Source organism: Colius striatus, chromosome 6 (genome assembly GCF_028858725.1).
Source record: "Colius striatus isolate bColStr4 chromosome 6, bColStr4.1.hap1, whole genome shotgun sequence".
Classification (NCBI taxonomy): Eukaryota; Metazoa; Chordata; class Aves; order Coliiformes; family Coliidae; genus Colius; species Colius striatus.
Window position 1 is genome coordinate 12640932 of NC_084764.1, and position 17811 is coordinate 12658742.

General features: G+C 33.2%; 1 protein-coding gene across 1 annotated transcript in view; it reads right to left on the reverse strand.

Annotated features, from left to right (window-relative positions):
- RYR3 (ryanodine receptor 3) overlaps nucleotides 1-17811 on the reverse strand; it is a 184628-nt gene that overhangs the window by 135289 nt on the left and 31528 nt on the right. The window contains exons 13-26 of the mRNA XM_061998183.1: nucleotides 17411-17579; nucleotides 16854-16989; nucleotides 15268-15363; nucleotides 14470-14588; nucleotides 12183-12316; nucleotides 11294-11535; nucleotides 6811-7003; nucleotides 5111-5327; nucleotides 4798-4902; nucleotides 3229-3332; nucleotides 2711-2794; nucleotides 1789-1948; nucleotides 1216-1363; nucleotides 102-307 (exon numbers count right to left, since the gene is read on the reverse strand). Coding sequence (XP_061854167.1) covers nucleotides 102-307; nucleotides 1216-1363; nucleotides 1789-1948; nucleotides 2711-2794; nucleotides 3229-3332; nucleotides 4798-4902; nucleotides 5111-5327; nucleotides 6811-7003; nucleotides 11294-11535; nucleotides 12183-12316; nucleotides 14470-14588; nucleotides 15268-15363; nucleotides 16854-16989; nucleotides 17411-17579 — 2113 coding nt within the window. The remainder of the gene's footprint in view (nucleotides 1-101; nucleotides 308-1215; nucleotides 1364-1788; nucleotides 1949-2710; nucleotides 2795-3228; nucleotides 3333-4797; nucleotides 4903-5110; nucleotides 5328-6810; nucleotides 7004-11293; nucleotides 11536-12182; nucleotides 12317-14469; nucleotides 14589-15267; nucleotides 15364-16853; nucleotides 16990-17410; nucleotides 17580-17811) is intronic.

A 17811-nucleotide genomic window follows, 5' to 3' on the forward strand; every position in this document is an offset into this window, starting at 1 on the left:
GATATAAACCAATACACCTTTGTTAGCATAATTTGAATGATCAAAACCAAATATTCTCTGCAAGTCTGTTCATAGATTAAAAAAGATAAAGATGTACTGACTTTGCTTCCTTCAAATACAAACGCTTGGTCATCAGCTCCCAACTCTATGTCAGGTCGACAGCCTGGCCTGGCCCAGCCAACACGCATATCTCCACCTGTCACAGCTTCAAATTCAAAGTACCACTTTCCAGTTTTCACAGCATAGGACCGTTCTACTCTGAAAAATCGTATCTTGTCAATGCTCACTTTTTCCACTGTTTGGTCAGCTATAAAAATAAACAGAGAAAAATACCCCATATTTTATAATTAGGTGAAACAATAACTGCCAATGTTTACCTTTTTATCTGTCCCTACTGTTTTTTATCTCTGAAGACAGCCGCTATCTATCATCACATGTTTAAGAAACTTCCTAGTACATGTTAAGAAAGAAGGAACTGTAATCAGACTACAGAGGCTAGCACATTCTAATTGCATATAGGACGAGTGATTATCCAGTATTTAGGATCAGAACTTTTCAAAGTATCATTCACTGAAAAGCCCCAAGCACCAAATTGAGTAAAGGAAACCTCAGAAGTGTAAGATTAGTACATGCAATACAATCCAATTCAATAATGCAGTATTAAAATACAATAAGATACTTCCCTGCACAAGTAAATACATGTAGATTTTTTTTAATTATTAATTTTTGCTTCAGTTTGGATTTTTGTAAAAAAGAGTAATGTAACAAATATGAAGAAGAATTTCAGAATAAATTTCTGTTCCTGATTTCAACTAAAAAAATTATTGAACGTGGTACACTGACTACTTCTTACAGAATGAATTTGACTTGAGCTGGTCAAACCTGATCTGCACACCATGTAATACATTTCTTTTCAATTAACCCCATATTTTATTTCCAAATGAAAACCAGTATGTCCACCAATATTCCAGATCTTCTTCAATCTAAAAAATCGGGGAAAGTAGAATTATCATTAATGAATTTAATTTAAAAAAATGCACCTAAGTAATACATAAGTAATTTACTATGTATATTTGCACCTTTCATTGAAATCCTCTGCAAAAATACGCTACTATTAATTAAAATCTTATCTTTTCCCTGTCTATTTCAGTGGTTTATGTTTTTCTCCCAACACTAAGGGAAAAAATGGTCATGATTCTTATTGAAAGTACATACTTATCTCTTGGTCAGGTGGCTCAATACTATAACCATAACCCGCAAATGTTCTAACAGCTTCACGGAGGCTATCTCTGTTTGATTTTTTAGTACGTTCATCTAATAATGCATATGGTACCAGCCGAGGATTACGCTTGTTCTTAAGATCCTAAAAGAGGTTATAAAAAGATCAAAAAAGAAAACTGTTTAAACATCACAAAGATTTCATATAACAAGAGAGTGTGTGTTCTGAAAAAAAATGTTAAGATTACAGTAGAGAAACAGTATTGATGAAGAAGATTTTGATGAGTGCAAGACTGTTAATAATGTTAAAAAACTAAAAGACAATAATGAAAGAGAAGCATGGAAATATATTTTATATATTCTGCAGCTGCAGCCATGCAGGTCTGTCAAGTTCCTCAGATTTGCATAGGCAAGGTTTCTTTTCCTGCTCCCCATCCCACCTAACTTTTCCAGACAGTAGACAACATTAGGTATTTATCCCCTTCTTTAACTCTCCCAACTGATGTTCTGGAAAACAAAATAATGAAAATTTTTTTTTACTTATTTCAAATGCATTTAAAGAGTTTTTACCTGCTGTATACCATAGGTCCATCCTTGTTTTATTCTGTCTTTTGCCCAGACATTATGTGCATTTTCTGCTAGTTTGTCAACCAGAAATTCTTGAGAAGGTAACAGTTTCACTTCAGAAAGATCAAGAGGGGCAGGTTTATATCCATTTGACATCATGTAACTGTAAGGCAACAAATGCAAACAGAGTCAAGATTCCCCACTGACCAGTACTTAAAAGTCTTCTATGTGGCATTCACAGGGTGGGGGTCACTTTTCAATCTCCTACTCTTCCATTTCTTTGTAAAAATCCTACATTGCATTTGGTCATTGACCATGATACAAACTGTATTCTTGCAGAGTCTGAATTTCCATCTCCTTGCATCCTATCTAATAAAATATTACCCAAATCTGTATATGTATCCCTAAACAGTTGCTACTAATAAACCATATAGTTACTAAATGAGTACTCTTTTTTTTCTATTTGTCATTCAAACCTTTCAAGTAATTTCTGTTTAAAAGATCTGTATTATAACATCTTATGAAATTCTTATAAAATTCTTTTTTATACTTTTAATATATATAAAATATATTAAATATTAAAGATATTTAAGATATATATATATACATACTGCTCTTTGCGATGAGAAAGAAAACCACAAAAAAAATTGCTTTTAACTCTGGAGTATCATGTAACACAGATCTTATTGCATGGACTTTCAGTATGTGTATATTTATGGCTCTGTGAATCACTCCACAAGATGACATAACACAACAATATTCATAGTCAACTATCATCATGGGCAAGGCAGTGGATCAACCATCTGCTCTGTTGAGTATTGGGTATGGAGTTCTATCAAGTATTTTTAAAATGACCTTACTTTTATTTAACTAATATCCTGCAGTTACAAATAATAGTGATATATAATAGTTATAAGGTACATACTTTTTAGGAAGTTTGACTTTTTTAAGATCTTCCTCAGCTGCTGGATGAGCATGAACAATGTGACATCCAAGGGCCAAAAGAGTTCTGCCAACATAAAAAAATGCCAGTAGTGAAACACAACATTACAGTGGTCACTCATTTAAAAAAATTCTTTTGATTTTAGTATAAATACGCAGAACTAATGATATTTTTAAAAAGGGAAGTAATTGAAAATAATAGAATTTCAAGTATAAAATATTTTAACTTATAAAAATAATAAATAGAAACTTCCAAGTACAAAGAAGGTACAAATCTGTGGCTTGAAAGTTATGCCACTTTATTAAAATCAACAGAAATTGGTTCTCTGTAGAGACAGGACTTTTCTAAATCACTCTGAATTTGTTCTTAAAACTTCTACCCAAGTTAGCAGAACACATTTTGAATGAGATATTCTAATGTTTTTATATTTTACAACAGTATAAAATGCTTGAATAAAATATAAAAACTCCACTTTACTTCCTTTTAAATTTAAAGCTCACTTGAGGGTTTCAGTTGACATTTGTAGATTATAGTTCTTCTCTGTCTCAGGTAATTTTGAGAATTCCACAAGACAAGGATGATGTCTTTTATTATCATCCCGTATCTGTAACAAAGCAACAGAAAAGAGTGCTTTCCTGATACCAGTTTCAAGTCAGAATCAGAGCAAAAAAAAAAAAAAAATCAGCCAATTTTTTGCAATAACAAATACATTGTAAACAATATCATTTATCTTTTCATATTGACAGTTATTTATCATTATATAAATGAAAATTCCCATGATTCATTCATAATGCACACTGTAAGTACTCTTCCATAAGCAATAAAATCAGCTGTTTCACCTGTTCTGCATAAATATGCGAAACACAAGAAAGTAAGACTGGAAACTCAATGAACACTTCTGCTGAAAGCCTGAGTAACATATACGCAATAGAGCATAATCTGATCTATTGTAAACATTTGCATTAAAAACCCTTTCAAAAGTATTTTGTATTGTTTTCCAAATTCTACTAAAGCAATAAAGCAGAGAAATTTTTTTTCTGATATTGACACAAGTCTTTGAATACTTATCTGACTCTTAATGAAACAAATTCTTGTACTCAGTGCCAAGAGCTTCTATCCTGTTGGCAACCAAAAGTCATAACATTTCACTTAAAAAACCATCTTTCAGTTGTCAACGCTCAAAAACATGAAAAAAGTTCTTAAAATAGAATTTCAAGAGCAATGGCATTTCAGCAAATAGGATAATACAGTTACTGAACAAAAAGATAAATCAAGTCCATAAGTAAATCCAACAGAAGATGAGAGAAGGAAAAAATTCTGAGATATGACATAGCCTGTGATGGGCACATGAAGCTGAAAAGAAGCAAGATGAATGAACCTAAATTCAAGGTAGAATATAGCACTTAGAATTTTATATTACCAGGGAAAATACCAAATTTAATACAACTCTTGAATTTACTATTCTGTATATTCTTGGCCTGCTTTTTAAACTGTTTTTCATTTGGTGACATCCATTGTGCAGGGAATGCCTTGACACATGCATTTAAATGACGTTGACCAAATGGCATTACACTCTTAAAGTTATTAGGTTATGCCCTATTATAGAGGATTACTATACTAAGTTTTAACTGTAACTAATCAAATTAAAACCCTGAGCTCTAAGGAATTTGATTGTTTACAAAGTCATCAAAACTCTGTGTCCATTATCAACGGAAACAAATTTCCAGAATAGACTTTTTGCTTGTTATCTCTGATTCCCAACACTAAAGTAACCAAAGTCAGTTGCGGGGTTACTCGGTATGGTTTTCAGTAGAATTCCATCTTGGTGCAAGTCATATCTTTCTCAATATATGGTTGACTACTCACACTACTAAAACATGTATGTTACATTCCAAATCTGTCTTCTACTCGGTAGTTAATATCGCTGTTGCCTACCATCTTACATGTTCATCTACTGTTAGGAATGTATATACCAGTGAATACTCTGTTCAGCTTCCAAATCTGTGTTTTCTGGTAGAAGACTTAAGCTAATACAGGCGACTGTACCAAATGGGTCGTTCAAAACATACCTTGCCATATGTCCAGCCCAGCTCTATTTTATTCATTCCCCACAGTTCATGGATATTTTCAGCTAGCTTGTCCCTGATCTTCTCAAGATGAAAAGGAAGAGAAATCTAAGAAAAGATAATAACAATTCCACAAGTAAGAAAAGGTTCCAGTTACCACACTTTGTAGATCAAAGATTGTCTAGTCTAGTTAAATACTCCCCAACATAGAAATGATGAATTGTTAAGAAAGGGGACAAGCTAGCTCAGTTTTTATATTGTGAATTTAAATTTTGTTCAGACATTTTACAATACCATTATTGCCTACTTAACATACCTGACTAGTGTCTATTGGACAAGGGATAAAGGAAGCTTGGGATAGGAATTGTGTTGTACCCAGCAAATCCCTCACTCCATCCCAATCTCTCTTATATTCTTTCACTGGTTCTAGTTTCATCTTCTCTTTTGGAAGCAATGCTTCATAACAGGGAGCATAGCCAGCAGGAGGCAGAAATTTGAATTCTCCATGACGTCCACCCAATAAGAAACGAACTCTGTAATTTTCAGTGAACAAATTATGCACTTGAATAGTCAGCATAGACCAACATTATAAATATACCATTTAGAAACTGAAGGATTTGTTTGAAAAAGATTTACAAAAATACAGACGTATTATACGCTCTGATAGACAACACAGTTACCATGCATTCATACTCGCAGATAACACCAACACTTGCAATAACACCATCACCATATTCACTATTTTTAAAAATTTCTTTTGATCTAAACAACACTATCTACTCAATGCAGTAGCATATTTTCAGAAAAAAAGTTTATTACATAAAATCAAATTGTTCTAAATTGTGATTTTTTTAATGCATTTAAATGTTTTGGAAACACAAACCTAATTTAATTGGACTGATATTCTAATTTTCTAGACCACTTGAAAGTTTTAAAGTAATTTCTCAGTGCACTCATGCAGGCAGTTGGCAGATGATTAAAAAAACCAGAGGATACTGTGAAAAATTCCCACTGTAATAAAAATACATAAATCAAGCAAACAAAATCATACAAACTACTACACCTGGGAATGTGTTTCAGAAGTGTAACTGAGATTCCTATTAAACCCTTAAACTTTTCTGTTTCTCCTCAGCTATATAATTTTCATATAAATTTAAAAGTATGCCAGAAAAAACAACAAAGAGATAAACTACCCAACTTCATACTTCCACCTTCACGTAGGCAAACTCTGGAGGTAAATAATTACGGAAAATTTAAAAAACTATTATTATATCCAGGGAATAGCCCACACATTTGTTGATTCCTAAAATTGTTACCTACCAATACCAGCAATAAAGATGCTTTAAGATGAACCAAATAGAAATCAGTCACGTTATAACAATGGTGCAAGAGTAAACATTTGTTGTTGTGTTGGCTTTGTAATGTTAAAATAAGTGTTTTAGCCATCCAAGAAGACTGACATTAGCAGAAGATTTTCTGAACTAAAGTAACATAGCAACAGAAGACTGAAAACGTAAGTTTCAACATCAGTATTTTGTCCACAAAACAGGTAAGAAACAGCAACATTAGTAATGCAATTTTTTGTGATTCCTGCTGAAAACGTATGGTATTAATTTTCATGATGATTTAGGTTTTTTACTCCCTGCTGAGAAAGCAAGTGAGAATTCTAATTAGTGCCAAACATGGTTCTATGTTTCTGATGTGCTTTTTTTTTCCCCGCAGATAGAAAAAATGTCTCACTTCTGAGTGAGACAAAATTAACTTCTTCTCAGTCATCAAATATCTATAAAATAATAATTTTCAGACACCGTGACTTGGTCAAATTGTTACTAGGCTCACATATCATCCTTAAGTGAAATCATCACTAACAAAATCAGTATTTCCCCATGTCCTTCCCTCCCAGCTGCTGGTAGGGCAGAAGTGAAACAAGCCAGAACAAACCATATATGAATTTGGACAGTATTTTGTGTGACAAGACAGCAAACAAAACAACAATTAAAATTGAACTATACTTACTTTACACCTGCTGATAAGCTTACAACGGGGAAGAAAAACCCTTCTGTACTGAAATTCTCAAACATTCCTTGTACAGGCTGTCCATTAATGCGAAATGAAATGCTGGGTACACCTAAATCCAAGCAGCAGCTAACCACATCATCAGATGCTAATAAATGCTGATTGACAGACGCTACGGCTCTGGGTACTCGACCTAGGATATAAGTATTCAGTAATCAGAAGCTTTCAGCAAAAACTCACAGGTTTAACAATGAAATTATTTCCTCAAAACACAATTATGTTTCTTGGTTTTAGTCACGAGGACATGATCTTGCCCTTCACCTGTTCTATGAACAGTTCTGCTTTTAGAGACCAACTATCAGTCAACATTCTTCAGACTGATATGTAGCACATAAATGCCTAAACTGAGCAAATCACTTGAGAGCTCTGACACTGCAAGATAGAACATGCTCAGCTTGAAATCACACGAGTTCACACTACAGCCTGATGCAAATGTACTGACTCACAGTAGATTATGCTCTCTTTATAAAGTTAACATTGATAAATCCAATTTCTTTTTCTTCAGTTATTTGTGAAATATCAGATTCACATATCTATAAATATTAAGTGGAACATGTTCCTCAGAGAATTTGTGGATATCCCATCATTGGAAGTGTTCAAAGTCGAGTTGCATAGGGCTCTAAATATCCTCACCTAGTAAAAGATTTCCCTGCCCATGACAGAGACGTTGGACTACATATCTTTAAAGGTCCCTTCCAACACAAAACATTCTAGGATTCTATGATTTTACTGGATCTGTGATTATGACCAATATCTAGATTTACAGTATGAGGATGCAGAATTATATACTGAGTTATAAAAATATTAATCGAGAATTTAATGGGCTGACTTAGTGAGTGAATTAGTGAGGCACAGGACTCACTAATTGTAAAAACATTAACTATAGAAGAAATCTACCCATACAAATTTACAGATAACTGTTGTTTTCCAATCACAAAGGAGCATTTGAATATATTTTTAGCCAGAGAATATCTCTTCAGAATTCCTTTCATAATGATTCCCTTGAAAAAAATGAATTTTAATATTTTATTGTGTATGGAACTTCTTAAAAGCAAGTCAAAGCAACTCTTCAGGACAGTTTTAGTACACTGAATTTTCCTTTACTGCACAATATGACATTTCAGAGACTTTCCAGCATTGTATTTCTAAAGCTTCAATTAGTATTTAATTTTGTATTAATGATTTAATCAGCTATTTCTTACAAAGTATGCTACAGACGTCTCTCAGCCTATTCCCCAAAATTATTTATTCTGTTATTTGAGAATTGTTCACTAGAGTTGAAAAAAATATTGAATTGTTTGTGCACAGTCATACACAGAGGTATTTTATGTACAAAATCCTATGCTACTAATAGAATTGGAAAATCAAACACATCCAAACAAGGAAATGTTAGAATTCAGGCCACAAAATCAAGTTCAGCATATTTATCTATTCTGTATTTTCAATACATTTTTTAACTGCACAGCTGCACACTATTTTTTTCTGAGCAATTAATATTTAGCTGCATATAGCATTTTAAGGAAGTATAAAATATGGGAAAATTACTGATTTTGCCTATACACCTTTAACAATGCTTAGTAAATAAAGCACAAACCACAAATTTAACAAACAAAAAAAACCAACCATAATTTACTATGTGTGCAAGAGAGATATGAAAGGAAAATAATTAAAGATTGTACACACAAGGACAAAAGTAATGTTTGGGGGGAGGAATTTCCCCAAACTTCTGAATGCTCATGGATGTCTACACACTCAAGAAACAAACAGTTATATTAAGACAGATCTATGCAGTGTGTTGATACTTAAGATTTATCTCAGTCTTTTGAACAAATTTAAACACACTTTTACAGGAAACAGAAAGGTAAACTCCCAGTGAAACAAACTGTTACAAAATGTCATTTTCAACAAAATGTTACATTACCAACTCAATGTTGGAACATTTCAGAGAAGAGGTGGCAACAACTATCTAACTTTGGGGAAAAAAAAAAAGATCACATTTCATTCCAGAAAATGAACTCAATTTTTAACTCAATTCCACCTTGAGGCAGACATCAAGCCCTTAAAACTGACTCTCAAAAAACTGATGATTAACAAAGGTGTTACCCAGAGAAAACACAATTTAAGACTAGGGATTGACCTGCTGAAGAGCAGCTCTGCAGAGAGACTTGGGAGTCCTGATTGATAATAAACTAAACATGAGCCAGCAATGTGCCCTTGTGGCCAAGAAGGCCACTGTCATCCTGGGATGCATCAAGAAGAGCGTGGCCAGCAGGTTGAGGGAGGTTCTCCTCCCTCCCTGCCCTGGTGAGGCCTCATCTGGAGTCCTGTGTCCAATTCTGGGCTCCCCAGCTGAAGAGGAACAGGAAACTTCAGGAGAGAGCCCAGCACAATACCACCAAGATTACCACGGGACTGGGACATCTTCCTAATGAGGAAAGACTGCAGGAACTGGGACTGTTTAGATTGGAGGAGAGAGCAGGGGAATCTCCTTAATATTTAAAAATATCTAGATGGTGGATGTCAGGAGGTTGGGGCATCACTTTTTTCTGTTGTATCTAGTGATAGGATGTGGGGTAACAGAAAGAAGCTGGAACACAAAAATTTTACTGTGAGGGAGCCCTGGCACAGGCTGCCCAGGGAGGATGTGGAGTCTCATTCCTTGGAGGTCTTCAAAACCCACCTGGACATGTTCCCATGTGACCTGATCTAGGTGGACCTGCTTTGGCAGGAGGGTTAGACTAGACGATCTTTAAAGGTCCCTTCCAATCCCTACCATTCTATGATTCAATGAACACAGTCTTAACAAAAGTGATCCTTCCATTTTATCTGTACTCTTAAAAAATTCTTCTATATGAATGAAAGACCTTTGGCAATTATGACAGCTTGTCATAATTTTAGGTACAAAATCTAACTGTCAGAGCTCTGCTTTAAATATTTATGTAAGAAGAATATATGTGTAAAATCTTGAAATTTTAGCAACTGTTTTGCTTCCTACTGCTTTTCTTTTTCCTTTCATTGATAGTTTGATTAAGAATGAGGTTACAAAGATAGCACGTGATGTAATTAGGGTTATATGACTAACTGCCTAAACATTTTCTTATTTTATAGCCTTATGCTTTATATCTTCTATCAAACGGTTCTTACTTAGAGTAGTTAGGAACTTCAAGAAAGCAAAAACAATCAACAGCATTTCCTATGTTGCCATTTGATTCTTACCATTAGCTAACAGCCACTTTGCTGGCTGTTTCTACAGGAACATACATTGACACAGTCAAAAGGTATTCTGATGTGACAAACATGTCTGCTTCCAAAAGGTATATTCTAGTTCCTTTTTCCTGATTATGATATTAGGGCAGGGAAACTGAAAAAAATAACCTTGCTGGTAGCTCCAAAGTCACTTTCCAGCTCACTATGCACCCCAGAGGGCTTTCACTTATCCCTCTCCAAGGCATTCTAATCTGATTTGCCTGTATCTCCCTTTTCCTCACTATTATGTTTTCTAACACTCTCAGTATTACAAAAATTACTTGAACTGCAACACTTCAGTTGATACCTCCTGTTAACTCCTTTTACTCTTCTAGAGCTCTTACTTAAACCTACCTAACCACATGGGTAGTGACTTCCACTTTTCCATTAACTCAGCCCACTAATATCTTCAATTTGCTTGAACAAAGAATTGCTAAAACCAGAAGTTTATCATCACTGATCCTTATGTGACCACAAAATATGCATTTATTGGCATCCATGAACTCCCTTCTTTATAAATTGCATTGCAGTAGTAACTGAGAGTCTCATAGATTAGTACAAACATGAAGAAGCATTCCTAGAAAAATGCTATTTTTTTCTGCTAAGTGTATTTTAGAAAGTAATATAAAGAGTATTTTTTCAAACAGCATAACAACTACAAGTTTTCAGTTTGATATTATGGCGCAGAAATTTACATTTTAAATAGAGTAATTTTCATTTTTAAGTGAAAAAAATATTTTTTATAAAAGTATCAAACTTTAAATGAAATTCATTAAATCTATCAATAGGCATGAGGACAATGTCATTGTACTTCAACTGTAGATATAAGTAAAATAAAGGAAACATTTAATATTTAATGATTTTGTCTGAGATCAATAAGTCCATTGCTTTTTGAACAGATAGACTTAAGTCAACATGATCTAGATTCAGAAAATACTATTTTTTAATCTAAGTTATGAAAATAGAAGCTGTCTGCTAAAAAGCTTGATTGTTGTAATTCAATATTGATTAAAATCTCACATAACTAGTCTCATCCAAAATTCTAAATAACTTGATGGTATTTTGGAGTCTTAATGTAGCTCACCATAAAATAGTGCGCTATATACACACAAGTACTGAAGGTAAAGATAAGTAACTACTAAATGCAAAAATAAGTGGAAATAAACAGAGTACTTACCAGACCACAGATGAAGGCCATCAAAACTGTAAGAGTATAGGTCATCACCAACACCATTGCCTCCCCATCCCTCTCCACCTCCAGGATAGGGAGCATAACCTGAAGTAGAGGCCCATCCAACTCGTAAATGGGTGGGTTCTGCCGTCAAGAATGGATCAACCTGATCAATTATTAACTCAAAGTACCATTTCTTGTATTGTGCAGAGCCCTCAGCAACACCCAAAAATATGTTTGGCCTTATGCTAAGAAAGAAAATGTAAGTCAGTTAGTGTAAAAACAAAAGATATTAATTATATCACTGTATAATAGTCAAATTCACTTTGCAAATACAATGAGTGCAGATGTCCATGTTTTGCTTAATATACTTAAAATGGTGACCCATTTTATGACCTCATAAACTTGCTGTAAAATCACCTCTGAGATAGAAGTTCCATGAAAAAGGAACATTTTTACTTTGAAAAACTTCTATTCAAAAGAGGAAAAACAAGATAATTTCCTAAAATTAAAAAAAATAGAAATGAGGTTGCCAGGAAATCAAATTCCTCTTAAAGCACACAAGTACTTCTCAGTGTGTTTCCACAGATTACATAAGAATTAGGTAAAGTCATGCTCTTTTTTGAATGAGGAATAAGCAACTTTTCCTTTAATTTCAGAACAGTTCTAACTATGAAATAACACCTTTTTTCTTTCAGTATAGTTTCCATTGCAATTGCCATACTTTTAGTAAAATGGATTTTTCAGAGATTAATAGATAAACACTTCCTAAAGTGTATGTCTTAATATTTAAAGCTGCAGAACATCCCTTAAGTTTTAGTATTTTCATCAGTTAATTATTTAAAACATCAAAGTTACTTTTTTCCTAATATAATAATAAAACACATTACTGTACCTGGTCACATCATTAATCAAACGTGTTTGCAAAAGCAAGTCTCTTCTAGGCAGTAGGTTGTCACAGATCAAATTTTGATTGGCACGAACTGCAACTCCATTACAGACACAGAGAGAGCAAAGCACATCAAGAACCTTAAAAAAAATCAGAAGAACGTATAATAAAGGCAGCTGCATATACTATTATTATTCAGCTGTTAACTTAATTTCCATTCAGAACAGACCTAAAGGAAGGAATATAATAAACATAACCATTATTGGTTCTTAAATATTTTTCACATATGCGGACCATGTAGTCTGTACTGAATGCAAATTCAGATCATAAGGTTTGAGAAATGCCTAAAAACCCTTTTTTTGAGATTCTTTATTCTCAATTCAATAAGGAAAAAACCAAGTTAGAACAACTGTATGTCAATTCTTTATGCTTTTTAAATTAAACTCCATTAAAATTTTGCAATGTTAAATGAAATTCTTACTGTAGCTCAAAAAACTTTTGGAGCAGAATTAGTGGGCAACACTCAACTGCACTTCTCAGACTCCTTATAAATCTGTTCTGAAAGCATGTTTTCAATACAAGAAGTACTCTACTTATTTTAAAATTAAAAACATTTACAATAATTCACTAAAAACAAAAGTTTTGCTTTGCAAAACAGAGTTTCAGAAAGAGATTGATCTAATTTTCCCACAGATTAGTGGAGCAAAAAGGTTTATACGAGAGAACACAGCAACATAGTGTTGTTTAAAACTGTGGGACAAACTTGTAGACTCCTGCAAAAAACAGAGAAGCTTAGAGATTCATGAACCCGGACAAACATTCAGCAATGATATCAAATGTTCAAAACTTTCACCGACCATCTCCAAGACAAAGAATTTTCAAGACACTTGAGCATCATTTTGGAAAGGATTGCATAACTCAAGCAGCAGCAGCATAGAGCATTGATTTTAGCCCTTCTCTGCCCAGCGGATTAGCACAAAACCACCCTCAACTGCAGTACAGGCATATATATTCGGAACTTTGCTATGTCCCAGACCATGCATTCTCCTTTCTACTATCTCCGTTACTGGGCAGAACCCTCTAGCAGAAGGACAGAGGTAGTAATTTAAATAACCACAGAAATTCAGACCTTTACTCATCTGTAGAGTGTCTTATTGACATTAATAATTATCAATAACTCAGTTTACATACAATGGATTAAATAACCTCTGTGCATTCACTGACCATTTTCTTATTTCCTAAATCAAGATAGAATTTCTAATATAATAAAAGAATAACATATATCGTTTCTTAAGTAACCAATAAATTTGCTACTTCATACTGACTAAACATCACTGAGTAATAAAGACACTACAAATGCAAATACATGTAACCATTACCCAGTCTAATTCTTCTACATACAAAGTTTTCCTTTTCTGCTTGAAGTTCTCATTATTAGATTTACATTAAGATGCTCCAGTTGAAAGATTCTCTTTGCAGATGACTTCAGCAGGACAATAACTTTGCTAACAAATAAAAATTGTAAGCTAAATTTACTGCTGTAATTTAAACTTTTTTCTTATGTCTACTTATATAAGTTCATACTCCTTAGCCTTGCTTAAACATACTTGTTTTCCATACATGTAGTTGGTTAGGTTCTCCAGGTTACCTTTTCCTGTAAAACAGTAAGTTCAGCTCACTGAAAAATTTTCTGTCCTTCCTCCAGGGTATCAGTCTTTCAAATAAAATTTTAACTGAGGAAGACAATTGAGATCAGAAAATCACACATAATGTCATTGTCTGTGTTGTGATGACATCCTGATCTGTTCACTGTCATCTGTCATAAGCGACAGCACATTGACATCTAAATTTTTTCTTCTGATATAACTAATTTTTTTTTCTTTCTTGTCAACACATGTCTTCAGATATTTTAATAATTTTTCCAAATTCTTATTTTTCTGCTGATACAGCAGCAGTTCACTGCTTCTGCAGAGCCCGGCCTCACAAAGCAAGCTACTCTGTGCACAGGCTTACAGCCACCAGAATGCTAAATTTTCTCAGCAAATCCAGAGTTCTGATATCAATATATCTTAAAGTATTTGCTTGTCATAGACATCTGCTGTATTTGAAACTGAAAAGCAATTCTGTATTACATGTTTTTTAAATATGAACAAAGCAATTGTGAAGATATACTTTAAGGTTATTTTATTAGTTTAAAGGTACCAGAATCACATATTTACAGGTGGAATTTTTTTTGCTTTTTCCACAAATCATTCTAAGATTATATATACATCTTTAGTTTTTCCAAACATACCTTGTAATTGCGTCCATGTTTATCCAACAATGAAATAATGGATTTGATGTGATCCTCAGCTATTACATTTAAAGCTTCTGGGCTTTCAATCAAGATGCAGTGCAACACTTCCAAAATACCTACGTAAAGGTGGTTGAAATAATGTTGTCATTAAATCATCTGCACAACTGGACACTATCTAAAAACTCCGCTAATAACAGAGTATCTTAAGATAAGCTATCTTTTCTCCAGCCTAAAAAGAAAATGAAAATTCTTTTAAAGAGCATTGATATGATTATGATGTGGAATACATTAGAAAACTGCATTATGAAGGTGTTAATTGATGTTTTCTTTTGAAAATAGCCACCAATTTTAAAAGCCTTTGAGAAAAATGCACTTTTAGCTCCTTCAATGAAGGAGACAAAGGTTTTAGTAGGGAGTGTTTAGGTATTTTGTTGAATATCCCATAGGAAAAAAACATCTCTCTATATATATGTTGTTTGTACTCACGCCCACAAACAACTCTGGTGTTATTTGATAGCAGTAAGACAGTATTCTTGATACTGTCTGATCCTAACCATTAATTCACTGAAGTCATGTTCAACACTGGATGTACTATTGCACATACTAAATGTATGGAACCAAAGAAGTCCACAAAAATGTCTCTGTAAAAGTAATACTCTGCTCAATTTAGAAAAATGCAGTGTGCTTGTTTTCTAACGTGAGTTGTTTTCAAGGAAAACTGCTCAGACTTTTTTAATTTAAGACAAATGTGTACAGTCTCTTGATAATTAATTTACATTGACAAAACAGTCTCACCTGAGGAAGATTCTAATCTGTCCAATTTACTTATTAGCCAATCAAGGTTACTGGAAAACTGAGAACAATTGTTTCTGTTGCCGCGAATAAGAGCAGCTGGAAAAAAGTCACAAGGTATAATTTTATAACATGAAATTTCCTTTTTAAATCATCAATGTTAATTGTATAAATTTTAACACAATTTTTAGCACAACTTCACAAAACAAAAAACAGACTAATCCTAAATATAGAATTTTAATTAATTTGAATATTGGCAACTGAAATAATTTCTATGGAAATTTAACAATAAAAAGAAAACATAAATGAAACCTACTTTTTGCTGAAATTCTTGTTTTCTGTAAATTATTGTCAGCTTCAAAAACTACATGCTTTTCAGAAGCACCCTTCTATTGTCCATTATTGTCATGACAAAGAGGCTGAAACACTTCTATTTCTCAAGTTTAAACTCAAGTACAGGTTGTGTGATTAAAACGTGTTTTAAGATGGATAGCTTTTAGTCTTTGGCTGTGCAGAACACAATGATACTCGACTGCACTTTGAAAGTTAATCAGCATTCAATCAATACCAATTTTTTTTTCTGCCAGAAGTTATTACTGATTATAGGAAACAAACAAAAAAAGCCTTCTGTATACAATTGTCAAGGATTTTTATTATGAAGTACCAACACAATATTTATTACACCAGAACAAGTGTGTTCAATTCGGACCTGCAGAAGAAAATCAAGACAAAAACTGAAAAGGGCCACATAGCACTAATAAGGCTTTTTTTTAATCAAGTTTTACTTTAAACTCAGAAGACTGTAGTAAAATGCAGTCAATAGTATCCCATTACTTTCTAAAGCAGCGAGAATATTTCACCAGAAGTATTTGTATTCCTGGGCTATGTGAATAATCTCACACTTCAAAGCACTCCCTTTGGTTTGTTTTATTCTTGTCCTAACTTTCAACCTGCATATTTTACTATGGTGTGGGAACAACTTTCTTTATAATGAAATTGGAATGAATATAAATTCCAACAGAAGAGACAATGCTCCAAGAGTAATTATGCAACTCAGATGTCAAAAAAGTGATTTAAAGAAATATACAGATACTTATTTCTCCTACTCTATAACTTTGGCCCTACTACAACATAGAGGCACTTTGCTCTAGAAATCATTGCATTGAAATTACAAAAAAAAAAAAAAAAAGGTTTCTTTAATTATTTTAATTATCATTTAAATTTAAGTCTCAAGTGACAAACAAGGATTCAGTAGACCTGACTTTTAGGCTTCTCTTCTGCTTTACCTATAAAAACTGTTTTCTAGTTTTTCTAATTTTTAAAATATCATTCACTCCTATTTGTGTATCATAGGTACATTTAATTTTTTTTTAATTGCTAAAAAAAGGCAACCATTTTTTTCTGCTGAATCAGTGCTCAATAAATCCAGTTCTTTGTAATAAATATCTGTAAGTATATGGAAGAAATTCTGTAATATATATGATAGAATGCATAATGCAGAAATTATCCTTTGGCAGTGACACAGCAAGGAGAATATAAATAATACATAGCCAATTTTTTTTACAATAGTAGATTATTGAAGAACTTACCTAACAATTTGTAAAGGAGATTCAAAATTTCTTTCCATCCTGTACCATGTTCTTCTTTTGCAATTCCTGCAAAATGAGCTGCGCTGTTGTAGTCATTTAAGCGATCAATGCAATTCAAAACTAGTGCGAGCATTCCCTAAATGCATATGACAGAAAGGTAAGTGAACTGTACATGAAAAAGCATTTGTTACTATCCTGTTCAAAGATATTTTCCTGTACATATTTAAAAGTTGCAACATTTTTTATTAAAAAAACCCCAGCAAACTATTGTGCTTAAAAGATTTGAATATGTATTTTTCTGTATCAGAATCAACCATTCTAGGGAATGATTCCATATTGTTCCTTACTCAGCTAAATATTACAAAAAGTAAGGAATAAATAAATCTGACAGTTAAGGTTTTTATAATTTTTGTGACAACACTCTTTTTTACATACAATTTTCCTTATATAGGGCAAAAAAATCCACTTAAAATTTATATATAAAATGGAATTTTTGTAGATTATAAAAGTTGGAAATTTCACTATCAAATAAAATGTAACAATTCCTCTCTCTGTACCTCTTCTTTGAATAGATTTTGTCTGTTTTTGAGTGATCGAAGCTTGTTTTGCTTATCTTCATGTTCTAGGTCTTCTTCAGGAAGTCGGAAGTAAGTAATCAGGTCTTGCAGAGTCTGAGCCATCTCCTCAACAGGCAAGGCTGTGGGTGATATTGTCCTGTTGTTTCCACTATGGAAAAAAAAGAGACTTGCACCATTATTCATTTCCTCACTGTAATTTACAGCATTATCTAGGGTCTGCTTTCTATTGGTATCTAAATCAAACCTCGTTATACATTATGACATATGTATGTCAGAAATACCTGATCTGAATTGCAAATCATTCAAATATCTATTATTTGGGTGTCCAGTGCTTAGAGCTTCCTGAAGTGGAGATACTATCTTTCTGTACTGATGTAAAG